The sequence below is a fragment of the Furipterus horrens genome, unplaced genomic scaffold (assembly GCF_987537825.1).
Source record: "Furipterus horrens unplaced genomic scaffold, mFurHor1.1.pri manual_scaffold_4, whole genome shotgun sequence".
Lineage (NCBI taxonomy): Eukaryota > Metazoa > Chordata > Mammalia > Chiroptera > Furipteridae > Furipterus > Furipterus horrens.
In genome coordinates this window covers 148,686,823-148,699,220 of record NW_028327174.1, presented here as the reverse complement: position 1 = coordinate 148,699,220, position 12,398 = coordinate 148,686,823, and the positions used below count along the sequence as shown (strand labels likewise).

General features: G+C 39.1%; 1 protein-coding gene across 4 annotated transcripts in view; it reads right to left on the bottom strand.

The window, feature by feature from the left end:
* GLDC (glycine decarboxylase) overlaps positions 1 to 12,398 on the bottom strand; it is a 90,611-nt gene that overhangs the window by 57,835 nt on the left and 20,378 nt on the right. For all 4 annotated transcript variants that reach the window (XM_090274108.1, XM_090274106.1, XM_090274105.1 and 1 more), the window contains exons 3-4: positions 8,167 to 8,302; positions 98 to 262 (exon numbers count right to left, since the gene is read on the bottom strand). In XM_090274108.1, the coding sequence (XP_090130234.1) occupies positions 98 to 262; positions 8,167 to 8,302 (301 nt within the window). The remainder of the gene's footprint in view (positions 1 to 97; positions 263 to 8,166; positions 8,303 to 12,398) is intronic.

The following is a 12,398-nucleotide window of genomic DNA, read 5'->3' as shown; positions in this document are numbered from 1 at the left end:
AGAAATGCATCCCCAGGAAATAATCAGAGCTTTTGACACAGAGGAAAAAGACTGGAAGATGTCCTTTACCCTGACAGTCTCATGCTGGGCCTCTCACCTGTGGCATAGCTGCATGGCTTCTGCAGCCGCAGTAGCCTCATCCAGCAGGGATGCGTTGGCCATGTCCATGCCTGTGATGTCACACACCATGGTCTGGTAATTCAGTAAACTCTCCAGTCTCCCCTGAGATACCTCTGGCTGGTATGGAGTATACTGAGTGATCCTGTGAGGGACACAAAAGGCCATGTCCACACTATGACTCCACTATTCAGAAAAGATTACCAAATGTCTTCATTTTAGAATTCACTAGCTGAAAATTAAATTTGTCTCACCTGAGAATTAAATAACAGATCAATAAGCTTCCCTTTTGGCCTCTTTAGGAAGCTCAGAATTAAATACTAGTAACAATATTATTTTTTGTTGGAGGATAATCAGTATTTACTTTTCTGTTCCGCCAAGTGGTATTTTAATTTTAATTTCTATTTTAATGATATTATTGTATGTGTGTGTTTTATTGTAAGTTGGCTCTTACAACCCACTTGAGCCTACCTATGATATATAAATAGAAATCTGACTTCCTTATCTGTCCTCTATCTAAAAATAAAAAGCTCACCCTATTCACAGTTCACAATAGCAAAGTATTCAAGAATCTCATATCTAATACTCAAAAGACTTGTTTTTTGGTGGGAGAATCTTTGTTTAATACCAACCAGAAGTTCTATGTGCTCCTAAGAAATTAACAGAGGTGTATTTTTAAATTCTCACTATCCATAAGTTATTGAGTCTATATAGGTACATTAACTCCATAGCTATCAAAATTCAAGGATAGAAATAGTTAGAAGGCATCAAAAACATGGATTCTAATCTTATCTCCTCCGGTTATTTACCAAAAATGTATCTTTAGGTATATGAGGTAACCCTCTCAGTACCTTCATCCTTTTTTTTATTCCTTCATTCATTCACACATCCTACAAACATTCACAACACGATGACATTGAATGTAACAGTGCCAATTATCACAGCAAGAATTCCACCACAAACATCTGGTGGCACATAATGAGCACAACAGATAAGAGTCCCTAATCGCTAGTAATGAGGGAAAGGAGATAATAAATAAATGAATTATTTCAGAATTATGGACATTTTAAAGAAAATAAAGTAAGGTGATAGGCTAGAGTAACTGAGGACTTAGGGCCGCTATCTCTTTGACCAAAGTGGGTCAGACTGGGGTCCAGGCTCCCACATGTGACTGACATTGGTCCATATCTCTATTGCTTTGCCTTTCCACGCCAGAAGAGTATTAGAAAAAAAACTTTAGGTTTTTTTGTTTTGTTTTTTCAAGCCCTTTTCCTTTCTCTCCTGTTCTGGTAATCACGTGCAGAATATTTCCATCCATCTTTTATTTTTCTTTTGTGAAGGCTTTGAAATCAATGTATAATCTTACCTCTAAGGAGGAGTGGGGTGGGGGAGCTTGCCAATCCAAGTAAGTACAATGTCAAGACTGAAATAACTTTCCTGAAACTTTTATTAATGTAGGTGTGTTTGTGTGTGTGTGTGTGTGTGTCTGCATGCAAGCGCCTACCCAGCAGAGTAAATTTTTGCTTCAGTTAACTCCTTGAATAGCCTGGCTTAGGAACTGTAAGTCAGTTTGCCAGATTCTAAGTGGGTGGTGAACTGGAATGAATGAGGTACACAGTACATGATGCAGACAAAGTAGAAAGGGAATCTAAGCATAAATGAAGTCACACAAAAGGCACAGACAAGGGGCAATTGTAACCTCAGATCAGATAAGACTCTTGCACACAGCAGGGCCTGCCTCCAAGATGTACGTTTAGATTGCCTGGCTAAGCACAAAACTTTCATTTTACTCAGGATCACTATTTGACAAACAGATGCACAAACTTGAACACAAATGTATACCCTCGTACCAGCTAGTCCATCTAACAAATGGGAAAAATTTAGTATATCCATAAATATAGGTATGGAATATACAACTGGGAGAAAGCAATGCTCCGAAGAACCCATCACAGCACTGAAAAATGAGCAACAAACTAAGTTTCCACTGGAAGGTGAGTAATTAAAGAGACAATTGCTCATAACATTATGCATTGATTGAAAATGATATGGAAAAGAATGTATCTGCTGACATGGAAGATGCTCATGATATATTCATATTAAAACTTAAATTTTAAAAAAAAGTTAAATTGTAAATACTGTGATACTATTTTTGCAAATTTGTAAAAACAAGTCAGTGAAAATGTAAACAGTAGTTTTCTCTGGGGTGGTGAGATTAACAATTTTTACTTTCTTTTTATTGTATGTTCTAAATGTTGAAAGTATCAGCTACCATTTAGTAACCATTTCTATGGGTCTGGAACACGTTCGCAAACTTTCTTCTGACTGTCTTATACACATTCACTGTAAAAAGTTGAAAAACTTGGATAACTATCAAGAAAATAAAATCACCCATAATCTTAAAACTCCAAGATAACAAAAGTAAACATTTAAGTGAATTTCTTTTCAGTCTTTGTCTTTTTCTCTTTTGTGATGGGCACACTCAAGTATGCTGCCCATTTTTCGGTTATGTTTCTGTCCCTTGCTTGATTTGTGACTTTTTTAATACATTCCTTTTTCTTCAGCTTCATTGAGGTATAATTAACAAGTAAAATAGTATATTTGTAAAGTGTACAATGTAATGATTTGATATATGCATATTTTGCAAAGTAATGAACACAATCAGGTTAATTGATTTCAGTCTCTTTTGCATATCAAAATAATATTTACATTTAAAATAAGATTGATTACACTCTGTAAAATTTTGTATCCTGAATTTTTTTCCATGGGCAGTTTCTGATAATTCTAAATATCATTCCAAAACTTAAACTTTATTGTTATGTGGTATTAAATTATTTAATTTATTATTATTTATTTAACGAGGCCCCTCAAGCTGAATATTACTTTTGGTTTTAAATATTAGAAACAGCACAATGGTGAACAGCCTTATCTTTGTCTTATTTCCTTCGGGTAAATTTCTAGAAGTGAAATTTTGAATTATGTAATAATTAATTTTAAGGCTTTCAGTACATATTGGCATGTTCCTCTAGGGAAGGATACCAGTCTGTACTCCCTTAACTAGTATGGTGCTTCACAGGTTTCCCTGGATGTCCACAATACTAAGAAGCCCTGGATTTCAACCTTAATTCTTTAACTTGCCTGTGAACTGAGGCAAGTAACTAAAATGCTCTCTATCGATTTCTTTTGGTGATCAATGGCGTTAGCACCGCCTATATTATATTTCCTTAGTACTCATACTATCTAGCGCACTTGAAAATGGTAAAATCCAGCCCAGATCTTGGTTGTTTTAAAAAGTTGGCTTTTCTCTCTATTTTGGCCCTTAAAAAATTTAATAAGTAAACAGAGTTCTCCCTGAAGAATTTACTCGTAGTTCTATTCAGATATTTTTACTAGGTATTTCTACTGGGAAACTATTTTTTCCTGGATATTCATCATCTCCCATGTCAACTTCATATTCCCTATTCTTCGTCCAACTACATCCCCAAACAAATTACTTCCTCTTCCTGAATATTCTTATTCCTTGAAAGGCACCACTGTTCTGATAATTCTCAAAGAAGAAACTCTAGATCTTTCTGAGACCCAAATAAGGACCAACTGCCATTAGTCTTCCTTCTGGTGTCCTCTGCCACCCCTTTCTTCTTCATTGCCATGCTAGCCAGCACAGTGCTTCAAATACAAAATTATCAACTATTTGTGCTGCAAGTGTGTGTATTTGACTCTCTTTCCCAAATGGGATGGCTCCTCATTCCCTGCAGGAGGAAGCCCCAGGCCTCTCAAGCATCGTCCTTCATACCTGAGACTGTTATTCCTTCCATCACAGCCTTTGGGATTTACTCTTCCCCTCTCTTTATTCATTCTTTCTGTCCTTGTCAACCTCTATGTAAGTCCCAGCTTAGGCTGATGCTAATTAGAGAGCTTTAAAATTGTTTTCTTGCAAAGATGACAAACATATGAACCCACTTATTTTACTGGTAAACTTTAAAAAATAATCTACAGGCTTTTACACTACTAAACCAAAACAGACATTAAAGCCCTTCACAATGATCTATCAAAAAACCCTTATATCAGTGAATCTCAAACAGGGAGATAACAATAAACCCTCATTTGAGAATAAAAGTTCCTACCACAGGGCCTAACATCTTGCATACAGGGGTTTAACCTCAACAATTAGGCAAAACATAGTGATTAAGAAAATGTGTCTATGATCTACAATATCTATGTTCCAACTGGCTATTTAACTGAGTTTGTATGTCTAGGTGCATTTTAAGGTTAAAAAACAAAGTATCTACATATCCAAGAAGGCATTTTGTCCTATTTAAATAGGATGCTTGTTTCAACATGGCATTAATAGTTATTCTAAAATAACCCGTATTCTCTATGATTTTGACTGTGACTTTCTTTTGGAATTGAAAAAGAGGGAAGTAGCAGGGGGTTTTGCAGTAGGACAAATATTCATGAGATTCTCATTTTATCTCTGTGCCAAAGTTACACAAAATAGAAATAGCCCTAAAGAAAATGTAGATATTTTGATATTAGTTAATGATGTTATCAGCAGTCAAAAATTTGGAATAGTGGACCCCATAAAATAAATTCTAGACCTGATATACATTTTCTTATAAGAGTCCAAATGTTTGTATTCTTTCGAGGCTATGTTATACATTTATTTTCACCTCACGTCACCGGAATTTGTTCGTTTCATCTCTATGGAAACCATTCAGAGGGGTGGTGAAGTCTACCACCCGCATGTGCACAGCTCTTCCTATCAGTGCTGGTGAGGCGCAGTAGAACCTTCTGGTTTAGATCCACTTTCAGAGAATGGAGAGGAACAATATTTTTAAATGCACTCAAAACCAGGACTGAAAAGCAAAGAACGTTGTCTCCCTCTCATATTGCTGGCAGCTCCTAAAATAAACTAACACATCAGCTCACAGCCAGGAAGCAATATGGTGAGTATCTCTATAGCCACGGAGAGCGAAGGCCACTGGCCAGTATTCAGTAGGCTGGAGTGCTGCTGCCCATTCATGTACTTTTGCAGCTTATTTTCTAATGGGGAAGAAAGGCAAGACATTTGCTTCTGAAATGGAGTTTACCATTCAAACTTTTGCCAATACCACAGTGGAAAGATGCCCTCAAAAATGCTAATACTTTCACACACACACCAAAAGAAGAAACACTAGTTTGTTGCTGTTTCTTTCCTGTTCTGTTATTAATAAAGAAATGAAGCATATTGTAACTAAGAGTCTGGACAGGGATGGCAAGGTAGAAGTGATTATGCCAACAGATCTGGCACCTATAATGATGGGACACGAAAAACTGCATCTAGGACAAAGCACTCTCACCAACCAGGACTACACTTGCACTTATGCAAAAGTAGACAAAAGATGCCAAGGTGCTCTGCTCCCCTCCCAGCCTACACTGTGCCCTGAGCCAAACAAATGCCTTGGTCCTCAGAACTTGACACCTGGACTTGAGGTAGCAGGTGAGTGCTGGCTGTGCTGATGGCCAAACACACTCACTCATTCACCGACCCAAACACACAGAAACCAGTTAAGCTTGTGGGTAGTAAAGGGCGAGTGAAAGTCCACATTTCGTAAGTAGTCGCTGCTGCACATCCATTCCTAGTACACTAAGAACACTGCGTAAAGTTTGAAATTAAGTAGGCTATTAGGTTTACTCTTCAAAATTTCAAAATTGTCAGTTTGTATTCTCAGATGAATCTGCATGTCTGTCTTTCTCCTCATGTGTATTTTAGAGGTAACTGAATATTTCAAAGACAGAATGAGGGAACGAGGAGGTGCATGAGCAAAGGCTCAGTAGAGTCAGGGAAATCAAAGGGTACAAGAAGCAGGAAGAAGGGGACTGCTCCCTGGGAAACCCATCTGGGTTTGCTAACCGACACTCATAAAAGTTAGGCTCCTGCCCTTTAAGAGGCTGGGAGACAGGGGCCCTATCTTCGGGTGTTGACTGGAAGAAACAGTAAGATTGTTGGAAGCACAGAATTTTCTAGGACAGGCAATTATTTATGCTTTTTTTAAAAAATATTTTATTTATTTATTTTTAGAGGGGAGGTGAGGGAGAAAGAGGGAGAGAAACATCAATGTGTGAGAGAAACAGATCTGTTGCCTTTCACACATCCCCAACTGGGGACCTGCCTGCAACCCAGTCATGTGCTCTGACTGGAAATCAAACCAGCAACCTTTAGGTTTGGGGGCCAGCACTCAGTCCACTGGGCCACACCAGCCAGGGTTATTTCTGCTTTAAGGTTAAAAAAAAAAATGGACTAATGAGTGTTTCAGTACTCTTGTCTCATGACGGTGGGTGGAGAGTACCTTAAATGAAGGAGTTACACAAAAATGAGAATATTGGTCACTCAGATTTCAAATTAATTCTGACAAAATTTTATTAAATAATTTTTTTAAGATGCAAGGTGTTCAGCAAATGTTTAAGGTTTATTGCTGGGGAGCATGCGCTTGATATTTTAAAAAATCATGTGGAGATAAATGTCATGATTTCCCATAGGGAAGCCCTACCTTCCCTTTATTAAAGTTGATTTGTTTTTAATATATGCTAATGTAAAAGATAATCTCTGCATCTTGCTATAAATGTCTTTCAATTGCAGAGGTAATCGCTTACTCTGTCCTCACATAATAATGGACCTAACAGAAATTAAAATTACTTCACATACACTAACTAAAAAAAGAAAATCACCTACGAACTATCATTGCCTACCCACATGTGGTTTGTGTGTCTATGCTAGAAATAAGTGTACACATTCCTTTGAAGACTAAGGCATCATTTAATTAAGTTTCAGTTAAAAAATACTGGTGTATACAATGACATTGATCCAGAACAAAGGGATAGAAAGGCTCGGGGTCCCCATCTTTCCTCCACCGTCAGGCAGTATTTTCCAATGGGCAGAAGAAGCAGATGCTCCTAACCTGCTCCCAGGAGCCATGGGCTCTGCCTCTCAAGAAATATCCAAGGTGTTTTATTGTTTAGTATTTGGGATGCAAACCTCCATTTCATTCTTTTTATCATACAGCAAATGGCAATGGAAAATAGCAAAATAGTATGGAAGTGCCTTGGGAAGTTTTCCTCCAAGTGTGGGAGAAACACTTTCAGAGTCCTGCAATCAGTGGGAGGCAGAGTAGGCAGGGACAAAGGCAGACACACCACACACTCACACATACTCCTAGAAGACTAGGCATAAGTTACTGATAGGTGGGATGAAAACAGAACGAGCAGAACAAGCAACTAAGCACGCACAGCTTCGCTCCTTACTATCATTTCTATAAGAGCCTGTACAGTCCTGGCTTGATGACTCAGTTGGTTGGAGTATCTTCCCATGTGTCAAAATGTTGCAGGTTCAATCCCTGGTCAGGGAACATACCTAGGTTGCAGATTCGATTCCCAGTTGGGGCACATATGGGAGGCAGCCTATTGACGTTACTCTCATTTGATATGCTACTCTCTCTCTTTTTCTCTCTCTCCACCCCCACCCCTCTAAAATCAATAAACATATCCTCCCTCAGGTGAGGATTATTTAAAAAGCCTATTCACATATTCTCCTAGGTCATAAATCCAGAATATTAGAGTCAGGGAGAAACAATGGGCACTCCTGACATAAGAAAATGGACCAAGATTCTGACTCACTGGGTAAGTTCTAAGGCTATTTAGAATTTCCAGTGTTTCCAAAGAATAAAGCCCTGAATCTGCTCTGCTGCAGGCTGGACATCTTGCTCAAATGTGCTTACAAAGGCAGAATAGACATTAAGTCACAGACAGAAAGAGATTACCAGCATCCCAAGTTTAGAGCTCTAGAATGTTTTATGGGAATAAAAGCAGGAAGAAACTTCTATTTCCTCTACATTTGAGTAGGGAAATTTCCCAAGCCACAGAAATCCTGGTAGGTTCCTGGAGGTTAGAGACAGTGTAAGTGTAGGTGTCAGAGGTCAAATTCAGAGGCACCAAGGGGTAGGGGACGAGGGAAAGAGGGGAGAATCATGCAAATCAAATTGCAATACTTCTGTTGTTAATCAAGTAATACATTACCATCCCAAGTTCTCCAGTAAGTTCCGCAATATAGTCTGTGGCACTGAGCAGTTATAATAGCCCATGCCAATATATGATCTCCAGATCTGGTTTTTGCTGGAAATTGCACGTAGAGTTGCAAGGATTTCATTTTCACCTGATTGTAGGAAAGAGAGAAATGTTACAGAGAGAAAATGTCTCAAAGAGAGCGTTAATTATAGTTTTAAATTCCCTTTTGTTTGGATATTTATAGAAAAAGAACAGCTATATGGAAAATAGAAGAATCATCACCCCCACAACACTAAGCACTGTATGCAGAAATCCGAAAAATCCCCAAACAGCACTCATACTCCTCAAGGCTGGTTCCTCAGTTTTATTTTATTTTAGTTTTGGCTCTTCTTCTTTTAGCTTTGTCAGAATTGCCCAATTTTAACGCTTGTCTCATTCCAGGTTTCTTCTGTAGCCTTTAAATAAAATTCTACTTTCTCTTAGTAAAATATTGTTTTCCCTTTTAAATTGCCTTATAACAATAGCAGACATGTCTTAAATAACACATGGTCTGCATTTTCTCTAAAATTGTTCTATACCTCTAACACTTTTCCTTCCTGTCACTGCAAGAGTTACTTATAAAAAGCCCTTCAATGTAAAATATCATTTGTAATAAAACATTCATCTGTAGTTTTAACCAGCATTCCTATTAGGGTGCTTAGGTAATTAAATAGGAATTAATAAAGTTCTTGGATGCAAGTGAGACTCTATTTAGGGTCATTCATATAATAATAGCCTCTGACATTTTAGTATTTACTCATTGCCAGAAATTGTAGCAAATGCTTGAAGAGGATCACTCACCTAAGGCTACAGTGCTTTTAATGAAAGGGTTAAAATCCCAGTCTGTTTAACTCCAGCTTCCACACTCTCCCCATGGGCCAGGTTCAGACCTGCTAAATATATATGTATATAGCACTTATACTGAAAGATACTTTCTAGATACACGTGACCTTACATGGCTTTTTCTCTGCCCTTCAGCATCTAGATAGATCACGCTACTAAAATTTAACTGAGATTTAACTACTTGGGCAAATTTGTGGCCCCTTTAAGATCTTCTTAGGGACTCTGCCACTTAAATCATGAAATTGATTGATTTTATTGTTACTATATCAGAGAAAAATCTCAGTAAAGCCATCTCTAAGATGGCAAACTGGCTAAGAAGATGTTTCACATTGTTTTTCCCCTACTTAACTCCATGTGACTATTATCCTCTCTAATCCTTCTTTATCCTCATTGAAAACACTTACACCCTCCATTCCACCCTCCCACTCCACATGCTTGCAAAGGAAATAAATTCATAGGAGATGGGCCATTTTGCCAGACTGGGTTAAGGAAAGAGAACAGTTTTATAAGTCTCAGTTCATGAGTAAATATAATCCAACTGCCTTATGATGGACAATCTTACCTTCTTCCATTGAAAATTTAGGAAATAAAAGTGAAAGTACAATATAATAAACCAGTATCTGAGGTGATATTGTAAGAAACAAGGAAAACAGTGACTCCCAAACCAGTAGAAAATCATTAGTAACAAAGGGCAAATGTAATTAGAGGGTCTCAATGGCAAATGTAATTAGAGAATCTCTGAGAAGGGAGTTGACAGCGTTAGCATATTTACAAATCACAAAAGAGGCATTTAGATAATCGCATTAGATTGTAACTCCAGAAGTATCCAGCATGGAGAAATGGGGAAGTAAAGGGAGAGGGAGGGGGGCTTTAGATGCGTTAGGGATAAAAGCAGCCAGCTCCCTCTTTTGGCACCCACATTCTCCTGGCTGACGGTGTGCCCAACTCTGCAGACTCATAAATAAACACCTCGCTTTGCTGCTCAAGTCCTGTGTCCCGGTTTTTATTGTGAGCATTTCTCACAATATGCAACTACAGCATCCTTGGGAACAATCATGCAAGAAATTCAACCACTTCCCCAAGTCTTCGGGCAGAGTGATTGAGAAGCCCAGTAGGAGGGGAGATTAATTAGTTCCTGGCAGGCACATGATTCAGCAAGGCCAGCTTCAATTAAGAAGATCCTGTGCAAAAGGGACAGGTTCCTGTTTCATATTATGCCATGACGACAAAAGGTCCAGCTCTCAAGTGAGAATAGTCTGTGAAGTGCTTTGTCAAATCACAAGTTTAACCTTTGGGAGTTATAGAGCATAAAATAATATGACTTTTTCCCTACATTATAGAAAGATAAATCTATTGGTACTGTAGACAGGTCAGAGGGGAGGCCCTGGAAACGGAGAGGTACAGTGGGAGGCCAGCACAATAGTCCAGAAGGGAGATGGGCAAGGGAGTGTTGTGGGCTGAACTGTGTCCTCTAAAATGATATGTTGCCCTGGCTGGTGTGGCTCAGTGGATTGAGCGCCGGCCTGCAAACCAAAAGGGTTGACGGTTTGATTCCCGGTCAGGGCACATGCCTGGGTTGTGAGCCACGTCCCCAGTTGGGGGCATGCGGGAGACAATCACACATTGATGTTTCTCTACCTCTGTTTCTCCCTCCCTTCCCCTCTCTAAAAATAAATAAATAAAATATTTAAAAATAATAATAAAAAAATGATAGACCAAAGCCCTAAACCCAGGTAACTGTGAATGTGAGTTGATTTAGAAATGGGGTTTTACTAATGTAATCAAGTTAAGATGAAGTGCTGTGCTCAGCTCAGCCCTAACTCAAGGACCGATGTCCCTACGAGAAAGCGGAAATTTGGACACAGCACACATCCAAGGAGAGCACCACGTAATGCAGAACCACCGCAGGATCAACAGCCTTGCTTCTCAAGCTTGACTCTTCCTGTCATAATTCTTTTGAGTAATTAAAATGTTTTCATTTCTGTTATTAATATAAAATAAATAAGTCACAGGCATGCAAGGTACAACAAAGAAAATAGTCAATATCATAATAACTCTGTAAGGTGACAGATGGGTGTACTAGACTTACTGTGATCACTTTGTAAGGTAAAGTGATGTCGAATCAATATGTTGTACACTTGAAACTCATACAATATTGTATTTAACTATATTTTAATAAAGTTAAATTTTACACCCTGGCTGGTGTCACTCAGTGGATTGAAGTGTCAGCCTGAGAACCAACGGTCACCCGTTTAATTCCCAGTCAGGGCATAGGCCTGAGTTGTGGGCCAGTCCCCAGCTGGGGGCATGCAAGAGGCAACCACACATTGATGTTTCTCTTCCCCTCTCCCTCCCTTCCCATCTCTCTAAAAATAAATACAATCTTGAAATTACATTAAATTAAATTTTTAAAAAGTTTTCCACTTTCACCCCATAAAAGACTGGACTGTGGCAAGTGAGTTCATGGAAACTGAGAAAAATGAACCCCCGGAGGCACTAGAAGATGGCTACCATGGACCAGTACTATGCCTCTGCTCCTGAGATCTTCCCCCTGGAGCTCTCTGCTAGAGACATCTGTGTTTGTGTTGATCATTTTTATGCTTCCAGGTATTATCTATGATTAATTATTTTGTTCTTCATTTATGCCAATTGGTCTTTAATTTTTTTTCAGGTGTTTCATTCACGTGCATAAAACATCAGTGGCTGCTACAAGGGGAATAGTGATATGTAACTGGAGATGCTAAACTCTCAACTAAAATGAAGGAGGGATCTGATTTTTCCTTTTGCAGGAAAACCCATTCTCTCAGATCCCCCAGCAGGGCTGTCCAGGAAGAACCCCAGGGAAAGAGCCTCTATTACAGTGTAGTTCCTTCCTCCTTCTTTCAGCAGCATCCTGCCAACCCAAGCCCTGGTCCTGTCCTGTCCGCATGCTTTCAACAGAAAGGAAAAGAAGACACCAAACCAGACCAGCCAGGGACCCACTGGTGCCTTCCCCATCAGTTCAGGTTCTCTAGATATGTTACAGAAACAGGGGTGTTCCAAAAAACCCCAGAGTTTGCGGCTGGGGGATGGGGAAAAGGAAGCAGCTTTTAGAATGCCTCCACATGCCTGAGGCTGGTGGCTAGTGTCTTTTTTTATGCAAAATGGCTTTAATGCATCCAAAGCCTCAGGTAGATGGGAGGGGACTTGGACCAGGGGATGGTATGGAGAAAACACACAGAGCCTACGTAAGGTTCTGTGAATGGTCAGAACTGGTTACCGCACCCGCTGCATCAGAAGACATAGTCAGGGATTTAAAAATAAGCGGCAGACATTTTAGCCAGGCTGACTATGTGCATTTAACTGGGGCTGAGGCTGACTGT